The 17,449-nt window shown below is 53.2% G+C and overlaps 1 protein-coding gene across 3 annotated transcripts; it reads right to left on the bottom strand.

Annotated features, from left to right (window-relative positions):
- Positions 1–1,169: 1,169 nt before the first annotated feature.
- On the bottom strand, positions 1,170–11,198 carry ARHGAP35 (Rho GTPase activating protein 35). 3 transcript variants are annotated; one of them, XM_062512499.1, is made up of 3 exons: positions 7,527–11,198; positions 3,002–3,146; positions 1,170–1,599 (listed from the first exon to the last, which is right to left on the bottom strand). In XM_062512499.1, the coding sequence occupies exons 1-3, from the start codon at positions 11,196–11,198 to the stop codon at positions 1,490–1,492; spliced, it is 3,927 nt and encodes a 1,308-aa protein (XP_062368483.1). In that variant the 3' UTR covers positions 1,170–1,489. The 3 variants fall into 3 exon arrangements, with proteins under 3 accessions (XP_062368483.1, XP_062368481.1, XP_062368482.1); XM_062512497.1 differs by lacking the exon at positions 1,170–1,599 and having other exon boundaries at positions 1,790–3,149; positions 7,527–11,195; XM_062512498.1 differs by lacking the exon at positions 1,170–1,599 and having other exon boundaries at positions 1,790–3,146; positions 7,527–11,195.
- Positions 11,199–17,449: the final 6,251 nt, after the last annotated feature.

Genomic DNA, 17,449 nt, shown 5'->3' with positions numbered 1-17,449 from the left:
AAAAGTAAAAATAAAAAAATTAAAATAAAATAAAACTGAAATAAAATAAAAATAAAAATAAAATAAAAATAAAAGTAAAAATAAAAAAAGTAAAATAAAATAAAACTGAAATAAAATAAAATTAAAATAAAATAGAGTAAAATAAAATAGAGTAAAATAAAAAAAAATTAAAGTAAAAAATAAAATAAAACAAAGCAAAACAAAATAAATAAAATTAAAATAACATAAAATAAAATAAAATAAATAAAATAAAATAAAACAAAAAAATAAAACTAAAATAAAATAAAAATAATATAAAAAATAAAATAAAATAAAAATAAAATTAAACAAAATAGAAATAAAATAAAAATAAAATAAAATAAATAAATTAAAAATGAAATTAAAATAAAATAAAGTAAAATAAAAAAAAATAAAGTAAAAATAAAATAAAATAAAATAAAATAAATTCTGGAATTCGGGGGGGGGGGGGGGGGAAACTAAAAAATCCGAGCGGGAATCGCGGGAATGGTGGGGGAGGGGAGAAAAAAAAAATGGGGATTTTAGGAGGGGATTTCAGGCTTGAAATCTGAAATTCCAACCCCAAAATCCCAAAATATTTCCAGAGGAAAATCCCAAAAACTTTTTTCCGTGGATAAACCCAAATTCCGAGCCCTGAACCCCAAATTTGGGTCGGGATTTGAGGTTAAAAACCCAAAAATTCCGGAAATTTGGGGGAAAAAAATGAGAATTTTTGCAAATTTGCTGGAAATTCCAACCCCAAAATCCCAAAATATTTTTCCAGAGGAAAATCCCAAAAATTCTTTCCTTGGACGAGCCCAAATTCCACTCCTTGAACCCAAAATTCGGGTCAGGATTTGAGGTTAAAAACACCCAAAAATTCTGGAACTTTGGGGAAAAAAATGGGAATTTTTGCGAATTTGTTGGAAATTCCAATCCCAAAATCCCAAATTTCTTTTCAGACGGGAAATCCTAAAAATTTTTTTGTGGACGAGCCCAAATTCCACTCCTTGAACCCAAAATTTGGGTCGGGATTTGAGGTTTAAAAACCCCAAAAATTCCGAAAAATTGGAGAAAAAAAAATTGGGAATTTTTGCAAATTTGTTGGAAATTCCAACCCCAAAATCCCAAAATATTTTCCAGAGGAAAATCCCAAAAATTCTTTCCTTGGACGAGCCCAAATTCCACTCCTTGAACCCAAAATTCGGGTCGGGATTTGGGGTTAAAAACCCCCAAAATTCCGGAAATTTGGGGAAAAAAAATGGGAATTTTTGCAAATTTGTTGGAAATTCCAACCCCAAAATCCCAAATTTTTTTTCCAGCTGAAAATCCCAAAAATTCTTTCCTTGGACGAGCCCAAATTCCACTCCTTGAACCCAAAATTCGGGTCGGGATTTGAGGTGAAAAACCCCCAAAAATTGGGACAAAACCGCGGGAATTTCGTCGTTGGGGAATTTGGGATTTTTGGAGAAGTCTGGAATTTTTTGGGGTTTTATTTTTTTTGGGGATTTTTTTGGGGGTTACCTTGGTCGAACTGGCGTTGCAGACTTTCCATCTCTGATTTGTTTCCGCTCACTCGATAAATCCCCTCCGTGCTCAACCCTGCCAAAAACAAAAAAAAAACCCCAAAAAAAAAAATATTAAAAATAAAATTTAAAAAAAAAAATTCAAAAATTGGGAAAAATCCCAAATTTCCCCCAATTTCCCCCAATTTTCCCCTCTCCCCCCTCCCATTTCTGGAGTTTTTGCAGCGTTTCTCCCAAACTGAATTTTTTAAGGAATTTTTAATAGGAATTTTGTTTTAATTTTTTTGGGAAATTTGGAGGGATTTTATAGGAATTTTTTTGGAAATTTTTTAGGGAAATTTTTAGGGATTTTTTTGGATTTTTTTGGGAAATTTTTAGGAATTTTATAGCAATTTTTTGGGAAATTTTTTAGGGAAATTCTTAGGAATTTTATAGGCATTTTTTTGGATTTTTTTTTGGGAAAATTTTAGGAATTTTATAGGATTTTTTTTTGAATTTTTTTGGGAAATTTTTAGGAATTTTATGGGAATTTTTTTGGAATTATTTGTGAAATTTTTAGGAATTTTATAGGAATTTTTTGGAATTTTTTTGGGAAATTTTTAGGAATTTTATGGGAATTTTTTTGGAATTATTTGTGAAATTTTTAGGAATTTTATAGGAATTTTTTTGGAATTTTTTTGTGAAATTTTTTAGGAATTTTATGGGAATTTTTTTGGATTTTTTTGGGAAATTTTAAAGAATTTTATGGGAATTTTTTTGGAATTATTTTGGGAAATTTTTAGGCATTTCATGGGAATTTTCTTGGAATTTTTTTGGGAAATTTTTAGGAGTTTTATAGGAGGTTTTGATGGATTTTAGGATTTTTGGGATTTTTTTCAAGAATATTTTTAGGGCAGAGATTTTTTTCTTTTTTGGGGGGAATTTTTTCAATTCCCCAAAATTTCCCACAGCATTCCCATTGTACTCCCAGTGCTCCCAGTCTCACCAGTGGCCTCGATGAACTGGATACAGAACTCAATCAACCTAAAAAATCCCTTATAAAGTAAAAAAATTGCCTAAAAATCCCCAAAAAAATCCCAAAAAAATCCCAAAAAATTCCCAAAATTTCCCACAGCATTCCCATTAAACTCCCAGTGCTCCCAGTCTCCCCAGTTCCCTCGATGTACTGGATACAGAACTCAATCAACCTAAAAAATCCCTTATAAAGTAAAAAAATTGCCTAAAAATCTCAAAAAAAAATCCTAAAAAAATCCCAAAAAATTCCCAAAATTTCCCACAGCATTCCCATTAAACTCCCAGTGCTCCCAGTCTCCCCAGTTCCCTCGATGTACTGGATACAGAACTCAATCAACCTAAAAAATCCCTTATAAAGTAAAAAAATTGCCTAAAAATCCCCAAAAAAATCCTAAAAAAATCCCAAAAAATTCCCAAAAAATTCCCAAAAAATCCCATTGCACTCCCAGCGCTCCCAGTCTCACCGGTGGCCTCGATGTACTGGATGCAGCGCTCGATGAACACCGGGATCGGCCGCTCCGGTGTCACCACGCTGGCCAGGGGCACCCCGAAGTAGCTGCTCTCCCACGGCGCCTTGGAGAGCGACGGCCGCGCCTTCGCCTTCGGCTTCTGCTGCCGGGAGAAACGGGGATGAGACGGGAACGGGAACGGGAATGGGAATGGGAACGGGGAGGGGAATGGGAATGGGAATGGGGACGGGAACGGGGATGAGACGGGAACGGGGATGAGACGGGAACGGGGATGAGACGGGAACGGGGACGGGAATGGGAATGGGAATGGGGACGGGAACGGGGATGAGACGGGAACGGGGACGGGAATGGGAACGGGAACGGGGATGAGACGGGAACGGGGACGGGAACGGGGAAGGGAACGGGGACGGGAATGGGAACGGGAACGGGGATGAGACGGGAACGGGGACGGGAATGGGAACGGGAACGGGGATGGGAATGGGGACGGGAACGGGGATGAGATGGGAACGGGGACGGGGATGAGACGGGAACGGGGACGGGAACGGGGACGGGAACGGGGCGGGAACGGGGACGGGAATGGGGATGGGAATGGGAACGGGGACGGGAATGGGGCGGGAACGGGGATGAGACGGGAACGGGGACGGGAACGGGGATGAGACGGGAACGGGGACGGGGATGGGAACGGGAACGGGGACGAGAACGGGGACGGGAACGGGAATGGGAACGGGGACGGGAACGGGGACGGGAACGGGAATGGGAACGGGGACGGGAACGGGGATGAGACGGGAACGGGGACGGGAACGGGGAAGGGAACGGGAACGGGGACGAGACGGGAACGGGGATGAGACGGGAACGGGGACGGGAATGGGGCGGGAACGGGGACGGGAATGGGGATGGGAACGGGGATGAGACGGGAACGGGGACGGGAACGGGGATGAGACGGGGACGGGAACGGGGATGAGACGGGAACGGGGACGGGAACGGGGACGGGAACGGGGACGGGAATGGGGATGGGAATGGGAACGGGGACGGGAATGGGGCGGGAACGGGGATGAGACGGGAACGGGGACGGGACTGGGAACGGGAACGGGGACGGGAACGGGGATGAGACGGGAACGGGGACGGGAACGGGGACGGGAACGGGGACGGGACTGGGAACGGGAACGGGGATGAGACGGGAACGGGGACGGGACTGGGAACGGGAACGGGGACGGGAACGGGGATGGGAATGGGAACGGGGACGGGAATGGGGCGGGAACGGGGACGGGGACGGGAACGGGGATGGGAACGGGGATGAGACGGGAACGGGGACGGGAACGGGGATGAGACGGGAACGGGGACGGGACTGGGAACGGGAACGGGGACGGGACGGGGATGGGAATGGGGACGGGAACGGGGACGGGAACGGGGATGAGACGGGAACGGGGACGGGAATGGGGATGGGAACGGGACAGGAATGGGAATGGGAACGGGAATGAGACGGGAACGGGGACGGGAACGGGGATGAGACGGGAACGGGGACGGGACTGGGACGGGAATGGGGATGAGACGGGAACGGGGACAGGAACGGGGATGGGAATGGGGACGGGAACGGGGACAGGAACGGGGATGAGACGGGAACGGGGACAGGAACGGGGATGGGAATGGGGATGGGAACGGGGACGGGAACGGGGATGAGACGGGAACGGGGACGGGAACGGGGATGGGAATGGGGACGGGAATGGGAACGGGGACGGGGACGGGAACGGGGATGAGACGGGAACGGGGACGGGACGGGGATGAGACGGGAATGGGGACGGGAACGGGAACGGGGATGAGACGGGAACGGGGACGGGACGGGGATGAGACGGGAACGGGGACAGGGACGGGAATGGGAACGGGAACGGGGACGGGAATGGGAACGGGAACGGGAACGGGGACGGGAATGAGACGGGAATAAAACGGGAACGGGGACGGGGATGAGACGGGAACGGGGACGGGAACGGGAACGGGGACGGGGACGGGGACGGGAACGGGGATGGGAACAGGGACGGGAACGGGGATGGGACGGGAACGGGGACGGGACGGGGACGGGGATGAGACGGGAATGGGGACGGGAACGGGGATGAGACGGGAACGGGGACGGGGACGGGAACGGGGAACGGGAACGGGGACGGGAATGGGAACGGGAACGGGAACGGGGACGGGAATGAGACGGGAATAAAACGGGAACGGGGACGGGGATGAGACGGGAACGGGGACGGGAACGGGGACGGGAACGGGGACGGGAACGGGGACGGGAACGGGGACAGGACGGGAATGGGAACGGGAATGAGACGGGAACAGGAACAGGAACGGGAATGAGACGGGAACGGGGACGGGACGGGGACGGGGACGGAACGGGACGGGAACGGGAACGGGAATGAGACAGGAACGGGGATGGGGACAGGACGGGACAGGAACGGGACAGGAACAAAATGGGAACGGGAACAGGACGGGAACGGGACGGGAACGAAACGGGGACAGGACGGGAACAGGAATGGGGACGGGACAGGAACAAAATGGGAATGGGAACGGGAACGGAACGGGAACGGGAACGGGGACAGGGACGGGACGGGAACGGGAACAAAATGGGAACGGGACGGGAACGGGAACGGGAATGAGATGGGAACGGGACGGGAACGAAACGGGAACGGAACTCAGGGGAGCGGAATGAAACGGGAATGAAACGGGAACGAGACAGGAATGAGACGGGAATGGAACTCAGGGGAGCGGAATTGATGGGAATGAAATGGGAATGAAACGGGAACGGAATTCATGGGAATGGTGCAGGGAATGAAATGGGAATGAAACAGGAACGGAACTCAGGGGAGTGAAACGGGAACGGAATTCAGGGGAATGAAACGGGAATGAAACGGGAACGGAATGCATGGGAATGGTGAGGGAATGAAACGGGAATGAAACGGGAACGGAATTCATGGGAGCGGAATTCAGGGGAATGAAATGGGAACAGAACTCAGGGGAACGGAATTCAGGGAAAGAGAATTCAGGGGACCGGCGCAGGGACGGAACGGGAATGAAACGGGAATGGAATTCATGGGAATGGTGCAGGAATGAAACGGGAATGGAATTCACGGGAACGGTGAGGGAATGAACTGGGAATGGAACTCGGGAATGAACTGGGAATGGAACTCGGGAATGAACTGGGAATGGAACTCGGGAATGAACTGGGAATGGAATTCGTGGGAATGGGGCGGGAATGAAACAGGAATGAAACGGGAACAGAATTCAGGGGAATGAAATGGGAATGGAATTCATGGGAACGCTGAGGGAATGAAATGGGAATGGAATTTGTGGGAATGGTGCAGGGAATGAAACGGGAACGGAATTCAGGGGAACAGAGTTCAGGGGAACGGAATTCAGAGGAACGGAATGGGGATGAAACGGGAACTGCACGGGAACGGAATTCGTGGGAGTGGCGCGGGAAATTCATGGGAATGGCACAGGAACGGCACGGGAAATTCATGGGCATGGCACGGGAATGAAACGGGAATGGTGCGGGAATGAAACGGGAAATTCACGGGAACGGCGCGGGGAATTTGTGGGAAAGTCACGGGAACGTCGTGGGAAATTCATGGAAAGTCACAGGAAATTCATGGGAATGGCGCGGGAATGAAACGGGAAATCCATGGGAACGGCATGTGAATGAAACAGGAAATTCACGGGAACGGTGTGGGAAATTCACGGAAAGCCACGGGAATGTCATGGGAAATGTCGCAGGAAATTCACGGGAATGTCACGGGAAACTCACGGGAAAGTCACGGGAAACTCATGGGAATGTGACGGGAAATGTCGTGGGGATGTCATGGGAAATTCACGGGAAAGTCACGGGAACGTTGTGGGAAATTCACAGGAATGTCATGGGAAATTCATGGGAAAAAGTCACAGGAACAGCGTGGGAATGTCATGGGAATGTCCCGGGAAATCCATGGGAAATTCACTCACAAAATTCAAGTTTTGAACCAAAAATCCAAATTCTGAGCCCAAAATTCCACTTTTGAATCCCAAAAATTCCAGATCCCAATGAAAGGCACTGACCAGGCTTTGGCCACTCACTGACCCCTGGGATGACCCCTGGGATGACCCCTGGAATGACCCCTGGGATGACCCCTGGGATCTCCCACCAGTCCCGGCCGTCCTTGACCTTGACCATCACTCCAAAACCCTTGACCCCTCCAAAACCCTCAGCCTTCATCCCACCTTCATCGTCCTCCCGAGGATGCTCCTTCTCCTGGGCTCCACCAACGCTTTGGACACACACACTGACCACTGGGATGACCTCTGGGATCTCCCACCATTCCCAACCCTTGAGTTTGACCATTACCCCCAAGTGATCCCTCCAACCTTCATCCCACCGTCCTCATCCTCCCGAGGATGCTCCTTCTCCTGCGCTCCCCAACTGACCACACCCTTTGGCCACTCCCTGACCGCTGGGATGACCCCTCCCTGACCCTGACCGAAGCGACCCCTCCAAGCCCACCTTGGTGGTCCTCCTGAGGCTCCTGAGGATGTTCCTCCTCCGCGGATCCTCGCCGTCGGCCGCCTCGTAAGCCATGACCGCGTTGTCCCCTTTGTAACCGCCTTGACCTCCCGGCTCCTCGTCCTTCTTCCTCCCCGTTCCCAACTCGTCATCGCTTCCGACGCTCAGGCCGGGCCGGTAACCGGCGAAACGTCCGAGCCGCGCGCACCGCGCCCGGTACAGCAGCGGTTTGGTGACGGTCGGCAGCCTTCGGCCTCGCTCCAACGAGCTGGTGTCCATCTCGCTGTCCGAGCCGTTGCCGCTGCCGTTGGACGTGGCCTTGTTGATGTTGCGCACGGTGATGATCTTGCCTTGGGTGCTGTCGTGAGGCACCGAGTAGATGTTCTCCTCCTCGTTCCGCGGCTTCACCACCGCGTCCATGGGCTCGGCGTAGTCCGAAGGGTCGAAGCAATCCGGCGGCAACCACGTGGAGGAGGACACCGAGCGCCGCTGGCCGTCCCGGTGGCCTTGCTCCAGGTAGGCGAGGTCGCCCTTGATGTCAAAATGAACGGGCGGTTTCGGCTTGACCGGCGGCGGGACTTTGTTGTTGAGTTTGCTCTCGAAGATGAAGGACAAGCCATCGTTGCCTTCCAGCTCCATGGAGAGCTTGGAATGGTCCTTGGGCAACGCCGGCACGGCCGGCTCCTCGCGGAAGGGGCTGTAGCCCGGCAGCGGCTCCGGGTCGTCCTCGGAATCGGGCAAGTTGGAATTGCAGAGCGGCGAGCCGGCGCACGGCGAGTTGAAGACGTCCTCGCCGGTGCTGCAGGCCTCGGCGGCGTTGTCGTACATGTGAGTGGCCTCCACGATGTTCTTCTTGTCCAACGCGTCCTTGAAGAAGGGCTGGAAGGCGTCCAGCTTGGGTTGGGGCTGACCGCAGGACAAGGTGGCGAAACGCCCCTCGATCTCCTGCGCGATCTCCTCGCCCTCGGCCACCTGCTCGCGGCTCACGTCGTTGTCCAGCAGGTCGGCCGAGGCGTCCGCCAACGCCACCAACTGCACCGGCACGATGTCCTGCACGTCGGCCAGGAAGGCGCGCAGCGTGGCCAGCGACGCTTTGCGTCTGGCGGCGTAGAAGACGATGTAACCGTGCACCAAACGGCTCTTGCGCGACCCGAAGGACGCGTGGTAGGACAACAGCGACAGCTCCACGCGCCGCCGCTGCGATCCCACCGTCGTGTCCAGCAGCACCGCCGCGCCTCCGCCCGGCGCCGGCCGGCACGGCTGAGCCTGCAGGATGGGCAGCAGCACCTCGTCGGCGCTCACCGGGTCGCCGCACATCAGGCACATCACCACGCGTAGATCGGCGTCGGTCGCGTCCTTGAGGCCCGAGGTGGAGCCGACCACCAGGTTGAGGTTGCGTTTGGCGTCCAGCAGCCCTTTGAGCACTTGGCCGATCTGTTTCTCGTTGATGTTGCGGCCGTAGCCGATGCCGGCCGACGCCGGGTCTAGGAAGACGCACTGGAGCTTGCTGGCGATCTGCTGACCCTGCTGGATCAAGCTCTGCAACGTCTCGCCGCCGGCGTCGCCGCGTTTGTTGACCAAGATGAGGGTGAGCGGCAGCTGCGCCAGGTGGTTGTCGCGCCGGCCCACGGTGGACTCGCGGCTCTTCTCGATGCTCTCCACCACGTAGGACAACGACTCCTTGGAGTTGTAGAGGCACAGGCAGCCGTGCGGTTGGAAGGTCGGAGTCTGGAAGGCGTTGACCGGCAACCGGACGTTGCCCTCGATGGGCCGCAACGCCAGCTCGTACATCTTACCCTCGATGACGTATTTGTCGTCGCTGGTGCAGAGCGCGCGGATCTCGTTGGCCAGCTCTCGCGCCAGCCCGTCCTTGCCCAGGATGACCAGGTTGATGCGGTCGACGTTGGGATCCGCCAGAGGGTTCCGGTGCTGGCGGATGAAACGCGAGCCCAGCAGCTGCTCCACGCGGGCGTCCACGCAGCCGGCGCAGCTGGGACACGTCTCCTTGGTGGGGTGGTAGACGAAGTGGATGTGCTTGAGGATGAGAGCGTCGCGCTCGGCCTGCAGCTTCTGCAGAGCCTTGAACCTCTGCTCCTCGCCCAGCACCTCCTGGATGACGCCCATCTTCTCCTTGCTGGGTTTGGCGTCCAACTCCAGCTCGTAGAAAAGCTCCGAATACTCCAGCAGCAGCTCCTGGAAATCCTCCTTGGCTTTGTCGATCAGCTGCTTCTGGTGCTTGCCGTAGATGTCCATGTAGACCGACTCTTCCAACCACAGGTAGAAGTCCTCGTTCATGATGAAGCTCCGCGCTTCCTCCCAGGGTTTGCCGGGCGTGACGAAGGGCGAGCTCTCCAGGTTCTCCCGGAACGCCCGCCGCATCTCGGCGCGCTTCCGCTCGTCGCGCAGCTTCTCCAGGTGAGCCTCGTAGAGCTGCTCGGCCGCCGGCGTCTCCAGCAGGTCGAAGGGGATGCGCTCGTTGTCCACGTTGTCCACGTGGCTCGTGGCGTCCCACGGCGTCTCCTCCAGCACCACGAACCACTTGAGGAAGTCGGGTTTGGTCTCCAGCAGCTTCTCGGCTTTGGCGCGGCTCAAGTGGTCGATCTCGTCCAGGTCCGGCACGAGGGCGTCCAGCGCCTGCGGCAGCTTGGCCAGGTAGACCTTGCGGCGGCGCTCGATGTGCTCCTGCTTGAGGCGCTGCACGTGCTGCAGGAAGAGTTTCTTGGCCTTGAGGGTCCCTTCCAAGTAGACGTAATCCTGGTACTCCGGCGCCGGCTGCATCTTACGGCTGACGTTGGCCCACGCCTCGTGGTGGCTCTTGACGATCCGGCTGACGAGCCACTCGTACTTGTCCTTGGCGGCGGCGATCTGCTGGCTCTGCTGCTTGAGAGCCTCGAAGTAAGGGATGATCTTGGCCTTGCCGCGGCTCTTGTCCACCAGCTGCACCAGCGTGCTGAAGGCCAGCTCCACGTTGACGTTGGAGCGCGCCGAAGTCTCCACCACCTGCAGGTTCTTCTTGCCCAACGCGAAGGCGTGGGCGTCTCGGATGTAACGCTCCACGCCCTCGTCGCATTTGGTCAGCACCACCACCACCGGCTTTTTGGTTTTGGCCAGTTGGTTGTAGAGGTTGGACACGAATTTGAGCTGCTCGTCGAAGTTGCGGTTCATACCGCGGCTGACGTCCACGCACAACAAGAAGCCGTCCACCGGCAACTTGCCGTCGGGCATTTGTTTCTGCTCAAAGTCCTGCTCCAGGCCAAGCTGGTCGGTGCAGAAATACATGAGCTTCTCCGCCGACGCCAACTTGGTGGCCGCCGCCCTTTTGATGTAGGGCTGCAACGCCGTGCTGCGGTGAGGTTGGAAGGTTTGGTCGTCGATGAATTCCGTCTGTTCCACCACGTGGATCCGGCACTCCACGCACTCCTCCAGCGGCCGAGCCACCTCGCCCCAGTAGAGGAAGTGGTCATTGTTGACCACCCTGCCCCCAAAGTCACTGGTGCTGAGCACGGACGTGTGGTCCAAGTGGAAGTCGTCGGCGCTCGGCCGCACGAAGCGGTTGCACAGGCAGGATTTGCCGATGCCGCACTGGCCCTTCTCCTTCTCGGTGCCGGACAGTCCCACCACGCTGACGTTGTAGGTGGGCGTGCGGCCATCTTGCTTGCGGGCCATCATCATTGCGGGCTCATGGTGGCCCGGGGTCGGGCGCGGCGCTGGCGGGTGAGGGGCGGGGGGGATCTCAGGGCAGGCGCGGCGCCGGGGCGGGGCCGCTCGGCGTTGCCATGCCGCGCGCGCCGGCACCGCTTCAGGCCGTGGTGGGCGCCGGCGTTGGGTGGCCAACGAGTCGCCCTGGGGAGAGAGAGAGGAGAGGAGAAAGCGGGGTCAGGGAGGGGTGGAGGATTTGGCAACGAGGGTTTCGGCACCGGGAACGGCGGCGACGGGCGCCGAGGGGGCGTTGGCCACGCCCAACATGGGGCCACCGTGGTGGGCGTGGCTCGTCCACCCAAACGGACACTCATCAAGGCGGACGCAATTCGTCCGCCCAACCCAACCAAGGGTCCACCATGATGGACACAACCCAACCAAAGACCCTCCGCGGTGGACACAACTTGTCCACTCAACTGGACACTCATCGCGGTGGACGCGACTTGCCCACTCAACCAAAGACCCTCCATAATGGACGTAACTCATCCACCAGGATGGATCCAATTCCTCCGCCATGATGGACACAGCTTGTCCGCCATGATGGACACAACCCAACCAAAGACCCTCCATGAAGGACACAACTGTTCCATCCAACCCAACCGAGGGTCACCATGATGGACACAGCTTGTCTACCATGATGGACACAACTCAACTGAAGGTCCACCATGATGGACACAGCTCTTCCACCATGATGGATCCAATTCCTCCACCAAGGTGATGGACTCAACTCCTTCACCCACCATGATGGACATTCCCATTTCCCACTTTGTCCCGATGCCCAAGGCCCAGCCCCGGTTTGGCTCCGCCTTTCCTGGCGGGATCTCGGCCCCTCCTCCAGGACCCACCAGGATCGGGATCAGGCACGGCCAGGAACTCCAGGGAAAATAAAAATCTTGGAGGCACCACCGGGAAGTTCTTCCCGAGGGAGGATCCCAATCCCTGGAATTCCTGGAACAGCTTCTCCATCCCTGGAATTCTCCGAGGGCTTCTCAAGCTCCTTCCAAGGCAATGCCTCGGCGATTCCACGGAATCTGATGGATTTCGCCAAAAATCCGACAGAATCCGACGGGTTTTGCCGTAAAATCCTTCAGAATCCGACGGATTTTGCCGTAAAATTCCATGGAATCCGACGGATTTTGCCGTAAAATTCCACATTTCTCTAAAATCCTGTTCTTTATGAGGTTGATCCCACTAAAAAATTCCAATTGGGTTTCACCTGCCAAGAAGTTTTTTTAACCAAAATCCTTAAAAATGTGGAAATTTCCAGATCCATAAAAAATTCCCCCTTCTTTCAAAAACTTGGGGTAAAAACACAAAACTTTCATTTTTATTCTGTTGGTTAAGTAATTTATTTGTTTACTTACTCTAATTATTTATTTTGGGATAAAAACGCAAAAAAACTTCAGAAAATTCTTGGTTTTTCCACGGCCAGATCCAAAAAAAAAAAAAAAAAAAAAAAACAAAAAAAAAACCCCAAAACAAACTGGATTTACCCATTTTAGGATGATTTGGATTTTCACAAATTTCCTCTGGAATTTTCCCACTGATCACAGGAATAAAAAGACGTGGAATGGATCCTTGGGAATTCCCCCCAAAAAAATCTGGAACTGGCTCCGATTTTCCCAAAATTTTGGACATTTCTGCTTCCCAAAAATCCGATTTTTTTCCCTGCAAATTCCGCTGGGTTTTTGAGGGGTTTTCCCGGAGTTTTGGACATTTTTGCCTCCCAAAAATCCGACTTTCTGCCTGAAATTTCCCTGAAAATGCCACAGGACAATTCCACTTCTCCTTCTACACGCACCCCAAAAAATCCTCAAAATTCGCACAAAAAACAATTCCCAAAATTCCCGGGGATGAATCCTCACCCAGATATGTTCCGGAGCTGGAAACTCCGACTTTGAGCACCCGAAAATTCCCGATTTGGGGCCGTTCCCGACTTTCACTTTCCCTGGAATCCCCTGAGTCAGGAGTTACTGATTGACTCCAAAGTCCAGGAAAGAGGCACCCGCTCCGTTAATTCCCATGGAATCCACGGCATGAGAAGAAATTTTCCTCCTTTCCTCGGAAAAAATCTGCCTGAAAACCGTCAAAAAAAAAAAAAAAAAAATCCCCTCGGAAAACGGGGAAAAATCCCCAAAATTTTCCCCCCAAAAATTAAGGTTTTCTCCCAGCCCCGATCCTGAAATTCCGGGCGCGGCTCCAGGTTGGGATTTGCCGGAGGGGAATGACCTCGGTGCCAAAGCTCCGCTCAGGTTTTCATGGAATTTTCTTCCGGGAGCCCGCAGGGAATTTGGGCATTTGGGGGATTTTGGGAATCGTGGAGTTGTTGCTTCTTGAGGTTTGGGATTTCTGGGAATGCTGATCCCAATTTTTAGGGTGTCCTGGAGCCGTCATTCCCAATTTTTGGAATTTTCTGGGGTGATTCTCCCAAGTTTTGGGACATCCCAAAGCCATCATTCCCAACTTCAGGGGTGTCCTGGAGCTGACATTCCCAAATTTTGGGACATCCCAAAGCTGCAAATCCAAATTTTTGGAATTTCTGGGATGCTTTTCCCAAGTTTTGTGATATCCCAAAGCTGCCAATCCCAATTTTTGGGAGTTTCTGGGATGCTTTTTCCCAAATTTTAGGACATCTCAAAGCCACTAATCCAAATTTTTGGGATTTCTGGGATGCTCTCCCATCCCAAAAAAATCATCCTGGATGCTTCTCCCTGGAAAAAAATCCCAAATGAGGACCAGGAATCCCCAACCCAATGCTCAGGAGTGAAAAATATTCAGGAATTTTGGGGTAAAAGTTGGAAAATTTGGGGATTTTGGGATGGGAACAACTCCAGGAGGGTTTGGGATGCGGGAATTTGGGATTATCCTGGAATTTCAGGGAATTTGGGATGGATTTCAAACCCATCCAAATCGCGCTTCTCCAAGGATTTGGGGGAAATCCCAAGGATTTTCCAGGTTTTTATCTCAAAATCCCTCGTAATTTTTTTTTTTCCCCGAATTTTCCCTCTTTTTTCCAATTTTTCCTTTTTTTTTTTTTTTAATAGGAAATAATTCCCTGTTTTCCTGGAATTCCAGGAAACTCCTTTTCCAAAACACTTTTTCCAGGCATTTGGGATCAAGAATGGCCCTAAAATGTTGGATTTTCAGAGGATTTTCCCTCCCAGTGGGATCACACTGAATTATTTGGGGTTTTCCCGTCGCTAAATCCAGGAAAATTCCAAAAGTCTTCCCAGAAATCTCCCAATTTTTGCCAAAAAAATCAGCACAGAAAAAAATGAGGGAAAAAAATCAGAAAATCCAAGAAAAAAATCCCAGATTTGGAATTCCCAACCACCAGGAAAGTCCCAAAATTGGGAATTTTGGGCCTCTTGGAACCACAGGAGCCTCAATTTTTGGGAACTTTGGAGGAAAATGGGAAATCCAGAAGGGAAAAGGGGATTTAAGAATTGGGAATAAGGGATAAAAACCAGGAAAAATAACTGAAATTCAGGTTTTCCCCCTAAAATTTGGAGTTTTTCCCAACTTTTTGTGTCTCCCATTCCCAAATTGTGAGGGCGGGAGGAGAAATCCCAAAGTTTGGGATGGAGGCTCCAAATTCCAGGTAGGAAAAGCAAAATTTTTGTCCTGAAAAACCCCAAAAATTAAAAAAAAAAAATCCCCCCAAAAATATCCCCCAAAAATAATTTTAAAAATCCCCAAAAAAATCGCAAAAAAATCCTTTAAAACATCCCAAAATAATCCCCTAAAAATCCCCAAATAATCCTAAACAATCCCAAAAAATTCCTTTAAAAAATCCCACAAAAATACTAAAAAAAATCCCAAAAAATCCCAAAAAATCCCAAAATTCTCAGGGAATGGGAACCCCCCTGTTTTCCATGGAAACCCCCCCCAAAAAAAAAGCCAGGAGAAAAGATCTTTGTGTGAGGCTTCGTCTCCCGCCGGGAATTTTTTTTGGGAATAAAAAGGAGCTTTTTTGGCTTTTTTTGGTGGCTGAGGATGCCAAGAACTCCGGGAAAAAAAAATGGGGGGAATTTGGGGGGGGTCTTTGGGGGTCTCAGAGTTGTTGGAAAAATCCCAAATTTTCCCCCAAAAATGGAGAAAAAAAAAGGGAAAATCCCAAAGGAGATTTGGGAGGAAAATTGAGGGATTTTGGGAAGTCCCTCCCCCGATTGATCCCAAAATTTGGGGAGGGGGATCCCGAATTTGGGGAGGGGAATTTGGGGGGGGGGGGGGGGGGGAATCCCCAAATTTGGGGAGGGGGATTTGATGGGGGAATCTCCTAATCTGGGGAGGGGGATTTGAGGGGTTGATCCCAAATTTGGGAAGGATCCCCAAAATTTGGGGAAGGGGATTTGAGGGAGGATCCCCAAAATTTGGGGAGGGAGATTTGAGGGGATGCCAAATTTGAGGAGGGGGATCTGAAGGGATTCTCTTCATTGGGGGTCATTCCAAATTGGGGGGGGGGGTCCCCCCTCCCCTAATTTGGGGTCTCTCCTTAAGTGGGGGGTCTCCCCTAATTGGGGGTCTTCACTCCCCTAATTTGAGGGGCGTCTCCCTTTCCAGACCCCCTCCCCAAAATGGGGGGTCTCCCCTCCCCACATTTGGGGGTCTCCCCTCCCTGTACCCCCTCCCCAATTTCGGATCAATCCCTCAAATTCCCCCTCCCCAATTTTGGCATGTCTCTTCCTAATACCCCCCCCCAAATTTTGGGTCTCCCCTCCCTGTACCCCTCCCCAAATTGAGAGTCTATCCCCCCCCCCCCCCCCCCCCCTTAAATTCGGGGTCTCCCCTCCCATTCCCCTCCCCAAATTTGGGATCAATCCCTCAAATCCCGCTCCCTAAATTGGGGGTCTCCCTCCCCACTATCCCCTCCCCCAAACTGAGCATGTCCCCTCCCAATACCCCCCCAAATTTGGGATCTCCCCCCACCCCCCCCCCCCCCCCGTCAAATTCGGGGTCTCCCCCTCCAGGCCCCATTCCCTAACTGGGGGAGGGGTCTCCCCTCCCATTCCCCCCCTCCCCCCCAAATTAGGGTTCCCCCTCCCGGGGGTCTCCCCCCCTCAGCCCCCCATGAATGGGCGGCGGGACCATTAAGAACGAACGGATGGGGGGGGATGGAGCAAGAGAGAGAGAGAGAGAGAGAGACAGAGGGGAGGGATTGGGGGTCTCTTCCCCCCCTCCCCCCCACGGGGGGTGGTCTCTCCCGGGCCCCCCTCACGGGCCGGCTCCCCCCCCCGCGGGGGCCATGGGCCGGCCCGGCGGGCGCGCGGCAGGCGGGGGTGGGGCGGCCCATTGTTCTTTTTTGGGGGGGGGGGGGGGGGAAGGGGGGGGAAAGAGAGGAAAGGATTCCGAAGAAAAAGGCGGCGATAGTGGCGCTGAACGTGAAGGAGGTGGGGGGGGGGGGTGTGACGACGACGAGATTTTTTTTTTTTTTTTTTTTTTTTTTTATTTTTCTTCTTACCGGAGAAGCGGCGGCGGCGGCGGCATCGGGCCGGGCCGGGGGCGGCGGGAGGAGGCGGCAGCGCCATGTCCGCGCTCGGGGCGGCGGCGGCGGGCGGGGCGAGGGCGGCGGGGGCCGCCGGGGCGGGCTCGGCCTGTAATGGCGGCGGCGCCTTCCTCCTCCTCTAACCCCCCCCCCCCCCCACCCCCCTCCCGCCCCACTCAGCCCTCAGCCGCCTCCTCCTCCTCCTCCTCCTCCTCCTCCTCCTCCTCCTCCCTCCGCCTTCCCGATCACGGAGGGGGGAGGGGGGGGGGGGGGAATGGCGGGAGCGCGTGCGCGGCGGGAGGGGAGGGGCGGCACCGTGAGGGGAGCGGCGGGAGGGGGCGGGGCTAAAGAAAAGGGGGCGGGGCTTGGAGGAGAGAACTGGGAATTTTAGTGGGGGGACGGGGAAAACGGGAATTTTGATGGGAGAAAAACGGGAATTTTGGTGCGGGGCAAAAAAACGGGAATTTTGGGGTGGGGGGTGGGAATGGGAGGGGTTGGAAGGGAGGGGTTTAGGGCGTGGTTTGGAGGGGCGTGGGGGAGGAACGGGCGGGGCAGCAAATCGGAATGGGAGGGGGAGTGAGAAAAGGGGCGGGGCTATGAGAGGAGTGGGAGGGGCTTAAGCGGGGAATTTGGGGAGGGGGCTCATAAATCTCCTTGTGACCCCTCCTCTCTTTCATCCCCGGGAATTTGGGGAGGGGGGCGATGAGAATTTTAGGGATCGGGGCGGGAATTTGAGGGA

This window comes from Cinclus cinclus, chromosome 37 (assembly GCF_963662255.1).
Source record: "Cinclus cinclus chromosome 37, bCinCin1.1, whole genome shotgun sequence".
NCBI lineage: Eukaryota > Metazoa > Chordata > Aves > Passeriformes > Cinclidae > Cinclus > Cinclus cinclus.
Note: the sequence above shows the minus strand (reverse complement) of the source record. Positions and strands in the feature narration are given on the sequence as shown.